This window comes from Varroa destructor, unplaced genomic scaffold (assembly GCF_002443255.2).
Source record: "Varroa destructor unplaced genomic scaffold, Vdes_3.0 BEIS01000003.1, whole genome shotgun sequence".
Lineage (NCBI taxonomy): Eukaryota > Metazoa > Arthropoda > Arachnida > Mesostigmata > Varroidae > Varroa > Varroa destructor.
Genome location: NW_019211456.1, coordinates 25,526,078 through 25,539,809, shown reverse-complemented (window position 1 = coordinate 25,539,809; position 13,732 = coordinate 25,526,078). Strand labels below are relative to the sequence as shown.

The 13,732-nt window shown below is 38.4% G+C and overlaps 2 protein-coding genes across 4 annotated transcripts in view; one reads left to right on the top strand and one right to left on the bottom strand.

Moving 5' to 3' along the window:
- Nucleotides 1–5: 5 nt before the first annotated feature.
- Gk1 (Glycerol kinase 1) lies at nt 6–12,699 on the bottom strand. Its single transcript, XM_086983380.1, has 12 exons — nt 12,681–12,699; nt 10,958–11,084; nt 8,127–8,200; nt 6,809–6,993; nt 5,219–5,410; nt 4,823–4,998; nt 4,480–4,601; nt 4,235–4,277; nt 1,501–1,656; nt 1,025–1,201; nt 448–719; nt 6–210 (listed from the first exon to the last, which is right to left on the bottom strand). Exons 2-12 carry the CDS (start codon nt 11,063–11,065, stop codon nt 6–8), a joined length of 1,710 nt encoding a protein of 569 aa, XP_086839506.1. The 5' UTR covers nt 11,066–11,084; nt 12,681–12,699.
- A 622-nt stretch (nt 12,700–13,321) lies between these two features.
- Nucleotides 13,322–13,732, top strand: part of LOC111246525 (ATPase WRNIP1-like) — a 9,269-nt gene continuing 8,858 nt past the window's right edge. Inside the window, exon 1 of one of the 3 annotated variants that reach the window (XM_022796265.2) lies at nt 13,322–13,488. Coding sequence is in view for 1 of the 3 variants with exons in the window: in XM_022796264.2 (XP_022651999.1) it covers nt 13,486–13,488 (3 nt within the window). In the remaining 2 variants the exon portion in view is untranslated. The remainder of the gene's footprint in view (nt 13,489–13,732) is intronic. The other 2 variants (XM_022796264.2, XM_022796263.2) reach the window with 2 other exon arrangements.

Here is a 13,732-nt window from a genome sequence, read left to right as displayed (position 1 = left end):
TATGTTTAAGACGTCGGCAAGCTGCGGTAGCTTGCAAGTATGACGATTCCGAAGGCGCTCATAAGAAATACCCCCATAGGCAGTGCAGACACACGGTACCACTGATCACCCATGACTTGTTTCCGACGGGCGGTCACGTTTGGGTCTTCCCAATGGCGGCTACGCTCAACTGCTTGCTTCCAACGAGAGAACTTCATTTCGCGTTCTTGTCTGAAATAAAGTCGAGTGACAATTTAGTTCAGACCGCTGTATACTCGAGACTTATGTCATATGAAAAGTAGATCACGCATCGAACAATGCCAGGCTTAAAGCTTAGTTTATTTACGCTACTATAAAATTAAGCTTAGCGAACTACACATCAGTGAACATTAATTTCTTAGAATAATGCACCAATAAATATAAAAGCCTACGATGGGTTTATGTATGGGTGCTTTTTCTTTTACTTACTTTACAATTTGAGGCTCAAAGGTATCACTGACGGCCGCAGCAAGTTTTTGCATTTCATCGAGAGACCACACTTCTACGCCTTTTGCTAACCCAGCTGCTACCGCTGCGCCCAAAGCGGTCGTTTCTAGCATCTGTGGTCGGATGACGTTAACTCCAAGAATATTTGCTTGCAGCTGCATCAAGGCATCGTTGTGTGCCATACCCCCATCAACTAAAAGCTGCTTAAGCTCAACCCGCGTGTCAGCATAGACGCAGTCAATAATTTCTTTTACCTATAAACAATTAGGGCAGAGTTAGGTTTCGATGATATACGCTCGCTACAAATTTATTAGACCACATGCGTAAAAAGTCGGCTCAAATAAATGAACGTGTGATCATCTAGTGTACTCTGGATACAAGTAGCAACCTATGATCGCTATATTGCTGTAGTTTCATCCTGGTCTGACACAGTTCGATATTGCTGATACATGAACCTTTTCGTCTGCAGATAACAAAAGCCGAAATTTATCGTTAACGAAATACGATCGAAGAAGCATTATAATCACGTGAACTTCGCAGTAGAATTTCGATAGGATACCTGATAGCAGACACTTTCGAGTGTAGCACGCACGAGATGTTCCTTTGTGGTAAACTGTGTCAATCCACAGATAACACCCCGTGCCGAACTTTCCCAGTATGGAGCATATAAACCACTAAACGCTGGCACGAAGTAAACATCATGGGTTGATTTGACACTCAACGCAAGCCTTTGAACCTGTAGATTCACAAAATGGACATAAAAAAGGCACAGGCTAGCAATTTCAGCCGGTTTATATGCTATAGAATGTTTCATGTCCATTTTACAAAAAAAACATGTTGTCAGAATAAAGGTAAGTGAGGATAAGGAGAATCATCTACGATACATGTGTTTCCACCTAAATCAATGATCGATAAAATCTGTGTTTTAGGACAATATCGTTTATACAGATTTTAACCACCTATCAAGTTAAGGCCTATTACAGTCTTGCTGGTAACTTCGGTGAAGCCACGAATAGTTTAATGTCATCAACTCGCCTCGTCGATACTCTGTACAATGCCAAGGTTGTCCCTGAGCCATCGAACGGCCGATCCCGCAACGGCTACGGAGCCTTCAATTGCATAACACGCTGGACTGGAAGGACCGAGCTTGAAAGCCACTGTAGTCAGTAGGCCATGTGTAGACATTACTCGCTGCAATGAATAATGTCCACGTTAATCATTAGGAGAAAAGAATATTAACGTAGTTACGGGAAACCATCTCGAAAATCCTTTACTTTTCATGTAAACAGGTGTCTGATATACTCTGTATATAGGCTTATTGAAGCTAATCAGTGAAATTTAAATTCTGACTCAGGCAGGGTCAACATCCCAAAACTTTATGGACATACACGCATTAAAGGGAACATACGAATCACTCTAAAATTAAAACAAATAAACAGGACACTCATAAAGCAGTGAAACAACATAAAAGAGAAACTTCAAAGTGACCTCTAGACAATTTACAGCCAAAGATACTTCAAAAGGGACACATGGTATCTCCAATGACCTGAGAGACCGTTAAAGACTTAAAAACGACAAAATTATTGAAACGTCTTAGTAGTGAAACACTAAGTACCGATATTACTCATCGGACTAAAATGAGTCTGTGAAATAAATATGTTACATAGATCTTTATCGCGTTCATTAACCCACAACGCTTCAGTATTTCAATAAGGGGGATTGGATAAACACAAGGAACCGGAAAAACGCTCAAATCTAATATTAGACCGCTATTAGTAGAAACTTCGCACAACTTTCGGCTCAACCTGTAATCTATTATCATAACATTTCCCGGGCATTAAGATGGGTTGACGAAGACGAAGGAGCTCCATCCCAGTTCAAACACGATATCAACAACTAATCATGTAATAATTTCGACTCTCAGTATATGAATTAGATACATACGACCAAATAATTTAGAAACTAAAATCTAATCTGAAAACATTATAGATGTATTATCTCTGCATTAAGACGTACACTTTCAAATCAAACTGTATATATTTCTGTATGAATAGCACGATGAAACGTTCAACTTAGTCAGCTAAGTGTTCAATTCTGTTTAAAGAATACCAGCCCTCAAGTTAAATTAAATTTTCGAGCAATCACAGCAGAGATAAGAGAAGCACACATGTTACTGCTTCTTTAGTTGATCCTTAAGGTTTTGCCACAGTGCACGGCACTATTTCCGCGTGTTCGTGCCCACAATACTGCAGTAAAAGATGACCGAAAGATCGTCATTAGACAATGTAGCAGCAAAAGCAGTAGAGTACAAATAGCGCACATGTAGAATACAAATGTTCCCTGGAACAATGTCGCAGACTTCACTAGTATACTGTACTTTTTCCCATCTCTTCCTGCACAGCGAGTGAAGAACTCCGATGCATGCCATGTCATGCAGGGCAAATAAGTGGTAGACTATAAATCACAGTAAATTGCTTGTTTCTTCCGATATTAAACTGTTTTCATATGCCTTTTAATTCCTTATCCTCAAGAGTGTTCAGACAAGTCATGCTATAGTCGCGTGGCTGATCAAGACGCCGGGAGCACCCCGAAATACAATCGGCTCGAATCAAGAATCCTGTGATTCGTGAACACCCCATGTATGAGATTGAAAGGCGAGTGAGATAAGGTACAATAATTATTGAACCGAACGAATAATCTGAAATGTGCACCGATGTGGTATCCATTACATTGTACCGCTACGCATGCACAATGTAACGCGATGATAGACGCAAAAACCAGCATTGGCAAAAGCAAAAAAAAGTCAATTGCGAACAAATCAACTACAGGCATTCTAATACAACACTGCAATAGGAAACTGTCTATTTTACTCTTTCGTAAAGCAGTAATAACTACACGTTCCATAAATGAAACGCTCAGCAATACTAATGTGGTCGTCTTTAGAATGGATTAGGCAATGTCACAATGATTGGTTATAAAGCAGAGTGTAGCAATATTTGTCTAATATATTAGGAAATAAGCTCACAGGATTAAAAGCTATGTGAGCTATATATACAAAGCACAAAGGTGGATTATGAAAAAATGTCGTGGCCTCATCTATATACAAGACCATGCAAAAGCTCCATTCTGGCAGTTGACAATGACTGAAATGATTTAGTAAATTGATTTTATGCATACCAAAACTAAATGTTTTGGATTTCATGCCTACCACCGCTGTTAGGCATTTCATCAGACGGCTGATCTCCAGCATGACACGAACTGTGTCTATGCCCGGATTCGAACCTGGGTCACGCCGTGTCCCTAATATTAGCAGGCAGAGACGCTACCCACTAAGGTACGACGAAGACGCATTTATGCACACTATCAAAAATTATTACGAATCATTATAAAATAAAAGTAGAGCGACCAAGTCGTTATTATTTTTGCATGGAATTTATATTATAAACAGGGTGAATGGCGTGCCACGTGGCTAGATGAGTTTTAATAAGTATAGTCGTAGTTTTAATAAGCTGTAAGGCAACTTTTACTAAAATTGCGTATCATTAAAGCGTAGTACATTTGGTGTTTCCTTTATGGTTCCAAAATGCTGACAGTAGTACACTAAATAAATATTAAAATAAAACATGCAAAGAGTTTACAGCTAAGCTTAAAATTTTCTACAAATATAAGGCAATACCTCAAAGTACTATTTTTCAGAAAAATTGATTGCTCTAGCTTATTGCTACATATATTCAGAAAAAGGTCAAGTGAGCAAAAAAATTCAACTTACCTCCGAGCCCGTGTTGCATAGCAGGAAGCCGCCAGTCCCGTACCTAAAAAATAACAAAAGAAATTAAACAAAATGTACATAAATCGATTCTGGGAATCTAAGATATGATTATTTATGATATTATGATTATTATTTAAGATATGATTAAGAATATGATTATTTGAATTGAACATAAGTACAAAATAAATGTTTTTAATTTTCAGAGGCCTATCTAAAGAAGAATTATGTTATTTTATAATATTCACGTGCACTTGGTTTCACCGATGTTGAAGCACATATGCCCAACCAGAGCAGCACTTTGATCGCCAAGACATCCCGAGATTGGTACTCCAGCAAATGGTGTCTTTTCACGCAGGGTGCCGTAGATCTTCATCATAGATCAGGAACAGGGAAATTTCCAGCCACCAAAATAACAAATAAACGTAAAACCATTATAGATTTTTTTTATTTAAAGATAAGGCGATATTCTATAATTATGTTTTAAAAGTTGTCCACACAAAAGGCAAAAACAAGGAAGTTGTAATTACGATACAGACAGAACAGAATTTAAAAAAAAATTACTAGCGAATACTCTATCATGCTGCATACCTCGCTGGAAGAAAGAATTTTGGGAAGAATATTTTTTGGAATTTTAAAGAAATTTAGTAGGAACGGATCCCACTCAAGGGTTTCAATATCCATAAGCATTGTGCGTGAAGCGTTTGAAACGTCTGTGACATGCACTCCGCCAATCAGGTTCCACAAAAGCCATGAATCTACAGTTCCTGCAAAATAATAAATGCATTTCGACCTATTAACTACAGACTGCATACTTACAGAATTTCTTGTTTGCTTCATGAGGTCGACAAAATAAAATTCGTCGACGTATAACATGGAACGCCTTATGATATAGCCAATATCCTTCGTCATTAAGCCTAATATAGAGATTAACTTTCCGCATGGAAAACCAGTTTCGACACGGCCAAATCGCGTTTCAATACATACCAAAAATTAAACTTCCTTGTTCAGCTTTTGCACCCAGTTCAGGATGATGGGTGAAAAGCCAGGCGAGTTTAACAGCTGAAAAATATGTTGATAACGGAAGTCCGCATTTGGGTCGTAGGTAGTTTGGATCTCGTTCGGGAACTTTTTCCAGAAGGGCTTCTACTGTATCGACTGTACGGTTGTCGCACCACACTAACAAAACAAACAAATCCATGTTGGAATCTACAGTGAACAATAACTGGTCGACAACTATCCATAGTGTAGGTGTTAAGATGTCACCGGCTGTTATCAATTCACTACTTCTGCTTTGACGCCACAATCGAATGTAGTTCTAGGATTAGCCAGACGTCTTTTCTCTCGTAGCTAAGATGTTACAAATTTGTAAACACCTATACATCAACAATTATCAAAATCTCGAGAATTTGGCCACTGGGCTCAATTCTCGGTATTCAAGAGGGGTGGTTGACCTATTCGAGTTTTTTGACAGTTCTTATTTGGTAGTTTCTTTCCATTTTATCGATATTCACAATTAAATCTTCCATCATTAATCCGGTAAATTAAATGGCTTTCTATTATAAACGACGTGTTTTTCTATGATTATTTAACTAAAGCTCCAATAGGACTTTAGTTAAATAATAATAAATAAAATAAATAATAACGAGGTGGTGTACATTTGTTTGCACTACTCTTAAATAACTCCAATAGAAATGTCAAATTGATAAGTTCGACTATTCCTGGAGGGTAAGGTCACTGGAAATGAAGGGAACCTTTTTTTAGCGCCGCTTACGGGAACCCGTATAACGGCAAATTTTCACTGGAAGCCACTGGAGATTCCTTCCTCTGCGATATTTATCAGCACACCAGCCTAACAACAGAACAGTGTCGATTCAATAGTTTCTTGGCGCTACATAAACAGGAGAAGAGTGTAACCGTCTACAATATCGGAGAAAACAACTAGGTTGCGTCACTTTATAGACTACAGAGAGACTTTTTCGAAAAGAGAAAATAACAAGCAGCGACAGCCGGCGAAAAACGAAGGTTGGCTAAAGTTCGCCATCAACAAAACTTCATGATTGGAGTTTGCTAAACGCAGAGTCCAATAGAAGCACAACGCAAAGCTTCTACGGTTTTCATTTTATACCTGTCAGGGTACTACGTACGCTAGTTCACACAAAAGTGAAATCATTGTCATGCAACTATCTGAAGTAGTTCCACCGTGCTCTCCTATACTGATACGAGCGAATCGAATATAAAATGCAGTTATTAAAATATGTATACATTATTTTCAGGTTATTGATATCATCGTCGCTGACCAACTGGTTGCGGAGTTGATTAGATAGGTGTTAAGCGTCCATTTCGTGGTGAAAGGATAATGTTTCCGATAACAAATAATCTACTTCTTATCAACTGACTTCTATACAGAGTCAACTGTTATCCGCGCAATGCAAGGTACGTCACAAATTTGAACTGTCTTTGATATAATTTTTCTCGAGTTAAAACTTGTAAAAAATGTCGCTGTTCTTAGATATGTCCTATGATATTATACCTTGATACATGCGTTTGCATGATGCATCATGATATTGTACTCACGAATTGCATTGTAGTATGGTTTTCCTGTGTTCTTGTCCCATATAATAGTGGATTCCCTTTGGTTTGTCATTCCAATTGCCACCACATCGTGTGGGTCGATCTGCATTGCAATAAGTTTGCCCCAAACCTCTGTCATGCAGATGGTAACCGTCTGTAAGATGTGCATCGGATCTTCTTCTACCCATCTAAAGCAGCAAAATTGAAAGGTGAAATAATAGGTCGATAGCAACTATGAAGTTTGTATTAAGAAGCAGTGACCAACTCGAACATTCCTATGGGTGACGGACGTTTCTAATATTACCAGGGTATCGGAATTACTTTGAAAACACGCAGTTATCCAGATATAACTGTTGCCGTAAATTTGCGTTTTTTCTCTAATGTCTTGAAAAGATGTGCTCAAAAAATGCGTTTAAGATGTTTAAGTTGTTGCGGCTGCTGCTTAAACCGCCAACCCTCGGTTGAGACCGGAAAGAAACCAGAGTTTGTTTAAGCAAGTTCTGCCAATGATATATACAGCATAACCTATGAAGTTCCATATCTTTATTATACGCATTAACCAGCTGTATCAGTAGCCCTAGTAGAAACGCCGTTGTGGAAAGAGTTTCGCTCGTTAGCCCGTTGGAGACTGCCCAGCCAACACAGGCTCATTTCTACCTACAAATTACATCTCCGGTGGACTCCTCACAATCGCTACCAAAGCTATGTGTGCACGTGCTTTTGTACACAAAGGATAATTGAACAAGGTGAAAACCATATAAAGTCCATAGTTTTTATATAGTGCTAATAGAAATATCGAATTCGAATCAAAAGTTTGATTCATTAAACACAAAGTAAATGTTAATTTTCAATGCAACAGAGAGCTTCCATATTTGATACGCCTTTTAAAAATTTTGCTTTTTAAACAAGATAAATTTATCTTGTTTAAAAAGCAAAATTTTGACGAGTATTTAAAAAAATCATAGCTCATAAAATATGAGTTTTAAAAATGAAATGCGATACCCTGGTACTAAATTTATCAACAATCCGGAGTAGTTGACTGGCAGCTACTTCTAGTAAACCTCGCCCAAGCAACAATAGCAATATCAAATCAGAGAAATTCCCTTCTTGTGGTTTATTGCTATATGACTAAACGTAAAAAGAAAGTTTTACCTTATCCTGAGTGAGTATGTAAGTATGAAAAGTTAAATCGGCTGTTAGGGTTGAAATTAGACCTGCATTAGCCTCTATTTAAAATCAAAATAAATTATTTAACATTTCACACCATTCACCAGTTGCTAAATAATTGCTAGGTGGCACATAATAGTGCTTCTTCACATACCCTTCTTTTGGATAAATTTGGGCAACTTCAACCTGATGGTACGCGATGAGTTCAGATGTACGTGAAGAGAATATCTGTAAACACCACGAAATATTACTCTTAGTCAAACGACAAGCGGGTCGAAGCTGGTGTTTCCCAACTGTCATACTGTTATAACAGTCTGTACCCCGTTAGAACATGAGTTAGCAATATTTCAATCCATAGTGGATAAATTGGTTTTAGCTCTGTAAAAGAGAGGTGAAGGGAGCAAAGAATCGCATTCTTCACTTTAGCTGTTCGAAAGGTAGTCTTAGATGGCCTTACAAGGTAATATTCGTTCCGTTATCTTACAAGCATCCGCCACGAATAGCATAAACATAATGTATCAGTATGAGCGCACTCGTTATTAAATCGCATTGGGGTCACACCGATCATCGCGTTTGTGTCTCGACTATTTCAAGACGTTGCTGGCAGTCCTTTTCAGCCTTCTGAAAAGGATTAAATATACAATCTCCAGCGCCATACGAAAACCCTTTACCGCACGCTATATCAAAATACACGCCTATGCGTAATAACCTCAAACCCGTACCTGTGTGGAAAAGTGGAGTAGACCCTCTTTAAATTTTAAATATTATTATACTGTGTGTGTTAATTGTGGCTAGCGTTCTATGTAGGGTTCGACAGTTTTTTGTGCAAATATCACTGTAATTGTTTTACTTGTCATAGACACCTATATTTAACCAATGAAAGCTCATTTATACCTACTTATACTCATTTAAACAACGTACTTCCCCCGACTTGCAAAATTGACAAGTGCCGCATTATCACAGCTGCAGTCGGTCATGATGCCATTATAGCGTCGATACAGCAATGCTACAGATGACATGAAGCAATTGTAACAACGTAACTCTTTTGCCTTAATAACAAAGTAACTGAATTAATCAATCGTGTACCAGGTATTTGTACATTATCAAAGCGAGTTGCACAACAGATGTTGACATTTTTTTTTTAAAGCTTCATTTGGCATGTTATTGAGATAGCGTAACAAACATGGCTGTATTACAGATATATTTATGATGAAAGCCCAAAGAGGTGATAAAACGCTTTCTTCAATGTCGGCAGCGAAAAATTGCGAGATTGTGGCTTGCGTCAACACAGCCAAGTGTGTCTATACAGCGGCCCAATGCATCTCAAGGCCGCCTTTCTTATTTATTTAGATTTAGCCTTTCTACGTGCGACTCATTGCATTTCATAAGACGAAAAAAGCACTGCAATGCTACACGATTATCTCGCGACTGCAGGTCCTTACTGCTTCTGGCCATCGCTACAGACGAAAAGTTTCACCTACTGTACGAAAAATACCTGACTGTGGGACTTCCTTATAAAGAACGTCGTCCTATTGTGATATCGATATTCTTGATATTAGCTCACTAACTGTGGGTTGAACTATAACGGTTGGTGTTCGCACAGGAACATATCAACGATCTCTGTTTCAGGAGCAAAAGTATTGAGATTATTAATTTTTAGGTATTTGTTAGCTAGATGTTAACAAAAATGTGTACGATTGACTTGACTGACCAAAGATTTAGATATAATCGCCTCTGTATAAGAGCATAGTCGTACTTCGTAAATGGCATACAACACTCGTGCATTCACTTTGCTCATGAAGGTTCTTAGCTTGTTTGAAACACAAAGTTTACTTTTAAACAAAAATCGACTGAAAAAAATCCACAGTACGTTAATTGTACTCCTTTAATTATACTCGTCAATCATTTATAACAAATATGTTGAGAGCCTCTTTCAATGGTCTAGATGCAAGCTGCACCCTGCGCTGCAGTAATCCGGATTGTATCCTAGGTGGTCATTAACAATGACAGTACAATGGTAACAATGACAGCACATAATATATACTATAGCCACATCCAGCATATTTTGCTACCTAATACCTTGGCTGACCTCTTAATATGACATGCTTATCTTCAGCGTTCGATATTAGGCAGCAGCAGGTCTGACTGCAATGTCAATAGCCCCACTGGGTATCAAACACAACAGGCTTTCTTGATAAAATGCTATCGTAGTCGTTGTTACTAGCAGCAGAAACATTGATTCGCGATAGATGTTTGCACACAATGCATCCGAGTATGATCGGAGAACCCTATAAGTAACAATTTTGAGAGCGTTGACATACCGTCTACACTACAGTTGGACGGGACGGAAAATGACATCTGCGTTTTTACGAAAATAGAACATATTTGTTCCATTACCCCGAAAAACTGGCTGGGGTGACAACCTTGAAATTGTAATAGGAACATACGCATCATAATTATGCTATAGACATGTGAAATGCTTTACGTTGAGTACAAAGGCACCGGCTTTGTATCCGAAAAAAAGCTGATTCATATGAAACAAGAGAATGAGGCACATCATCATCGTCGCATGCTCTGTTAATTCTAACCATATACCATACAGATAGGCTATTATGAAAAAATGCACGCTGCACATACGCTTTTCGTACGGAATAACTCATTACCCCACCAGTTATGAGTTTTGACGACAGCTAAACCACAAAACATAATTTTGTACTTGATGAAAGAAACCTCGAAGTTTTCGCTCAGCAACTAACCAGCAATTATTCGAATCGATTTATGGTAATTCAGATTGATTAAGGTTAGAGATAAGCAATTAAATTCGTTGTTTACGTGACTGAGAGGGTGCAGACCGTGAATTTATGACGAAAATATGAAATACCAAAGAAACACAGAACATAATAGCGCTAATATATGTATGATTAAATAAATTATGATTTATGTATCATATGCAGTCAACAATAATACAAATAAAAATACACTTACCAGAAATCTGGTGCTCGATGTTCCCTGATCTATAGCACCAATAAGCGGCCCATATTTATCTCCACCCTTCCGCGAAACATTGGGGTTTGTCATGACGGCGGGTGGCATCACTCACACGTATTCACACCTTTGATCGAAGGTTTAAGAAAGGGTGTATTTAGAGACAACTAAGGACTATTCCTTTAGGTCACTTTTTGTCTTTGACTTTACAGAGCTAAACCTTACCGGCGCTTCAATCACGCACTCAATCACGATTCCGGGCTGAAAGTTTTTTTATAAATAAAGATTTGACATAGTTATTACATATCCTGTTTAAAAGATCTATTTATGCTTTGATTGCGTTCACCAGGATTGTACAAAATATCACGCCAGTGAAAATAATGATGGTGGTTGAATCGAGCGACAATGCAATCATATGATGGTAGATAGCTTTTCAATAGGCTTTTTTTTTGGCACAGAAAAAACTACCATGATCACCGCAAACGGACCACGTGGCTAATATGGATTACGAGATTCTTCCTTCGATAAAAATACTTTTTTAGACTAGTTCTGCTTATATTTCAAGGTTACATGAAAGCACTCATCAAATAAGTTAAGTGGCTTTTGTTGAGGAAGCTGATTATTTTCTCTACAAAAAGCTGTGCATTCCGTGTGTCGTGGATCTTAAACGGAATAATTTCTTATAGTTCACGGCTTCAGCTTTAGTTTACTTAGGAATATCAGGATATGTTGCGGAACAGACGCTTAGGAACTTTTCCTAGATGCTGTAAACGCCATGCATAGCAGTTCGCTACGATGTCAAGCACAAGTCAAAGGCTGTTTGATCGTATCAAAGAACGGGTGCGAATGACGTGAAGCTTTGGCGGCACATACCAGAAAGCCTCACCAATACAAGCTTTGTACAGCCTGTACACGATGTGTGGTTCCTTTCTCGATAAACAGTAGACTAAAGAGTATAGGCTGTTCGCGGTATCGACTGGCCTCCTGGATAGTTCATCGTAACGTAATTGTTATAAAATTAAAAAAAAATTTCAACGATTAAAGCCCAGGCGAGTAACATTATTGCGAAGCCTCGGTAGACAAGTGACTATTCGGCTCTCGCGCTAAACAACTAAATCAACAATAACATCGTCGCGCAGAGCTTCTAAGATAAATTGAATTTCACCGATTAGAAGACGTACCACTGCAGGTGGTATCAATCTACGCTAATTAGGCGATTGTACAAAGAACTCCCATTTCGGTTATTCTATTGTACAAATCACGTGCGTTCTCAATGTCGTGCCCGAAATAACCCGTATTTTTTTTCTTCATACTCATATTATTTTAACAAACATACATTTGACCAAACACAAGTATTTTCCAATTATTGATTATTATATTAGTCATTGGCAGACCTAGCACCGTCTTACCTATTTCTGTAATCTAATGTGTTACACAGTTTAGGGAAAAAAATCCATTCTTTAAAGCCAACTAATCATAATGCATGCATATGGGTAGCAAACAATTAAATAAAAGGTACACAACTACTAGGTTTAGGCTAATGCCATAGTGACCACACAGAAAGGATTTTATGTGCAATAACTTAATACCTTGCGCTTCAAAATAAACATGTTACGGATATTGCTTATGAATTAATTTCAATTATTTTGTATTATGGACTGAATCACCAATGTCAGCTTGTCGTATAACTACCGTAATTGCTTTAATGTAGAGTAGAGCTAACCAAATCATAAATCAGGATCAACAGCAAACTACTGCACTATCTACTAGCATTTACACTTAGTCGTGTACAACTTATTAAGCTGCGCGTATTCTGCAAGGTCACCAACACAGCACAGGCAAGGATGGGGCAAAAATCCTGAGGGATGGCAACAGTTGACTAATCGTGCAAATTGGTCCTGGTTCTTTTAATCTTGTTGTTTTGCGACGAGTCACCTCAAATGTTTACTCTGCGAAGCTTTCTTCTTTTCGATACAGTAGTACGGCATGGCGTTATACACTAGATGGGATACTATGCGTTATCTGACTACCCCGATTAGGCTCGTTGGTGCCGGCGATCGCAACGAAAATTGAAAAACGACCACTATTTAAATGGAGCGTTACTTCAATTTCCTCGAACGGTTAGAACGATCGCTGATTTCGCGACTGGCAACGGACAGACCTGCGAGCATTCAATAGGGAGCAACGACTCTGTGTACTTACATCTAGCAAGATCGTTTGGAATACGATACACCGAACTGCCCACAATACACCGAAGGAGAGAGGACTCGAATTCTCCCCTCGCCCGTTACTTCGACTCAAATACAGCTATATCAGCGGCGAACGATTGACCCGTCCGTTGTTTGAATCAACATACATAAACAAAGATCACAGTTTTCTGGCACACCCTTGCCGCTGTCGTTATCATCAACAACAACAATATTGTGTGTTACTCAGGGAGAAGACACTGTCGTCTGCTACGGTCCGAACACTTAACAAGTAATATTAGTTGATATGCGCGAATAGCCGGTGGAGTTCATTCTGTCTAAATGGTTAGTACCAGTTTGTTGTCAGGTGACGTGGATTCTGTATTTAGACACAAGCTCAGTGGGAAGAAAAATGCTAGATCATGTTCCATGAAGTCGTGATATTTATATATTAAACGTTTTGGCATGTTGAATGGTTATTACAGCGGAAGTTATTGCACAGACCTGCCTCACCAGAAATATATACATATATTGTTTGTTTACCGTATACATAAATCATACTGGAGATTTTAATAATATAGTTTATTTA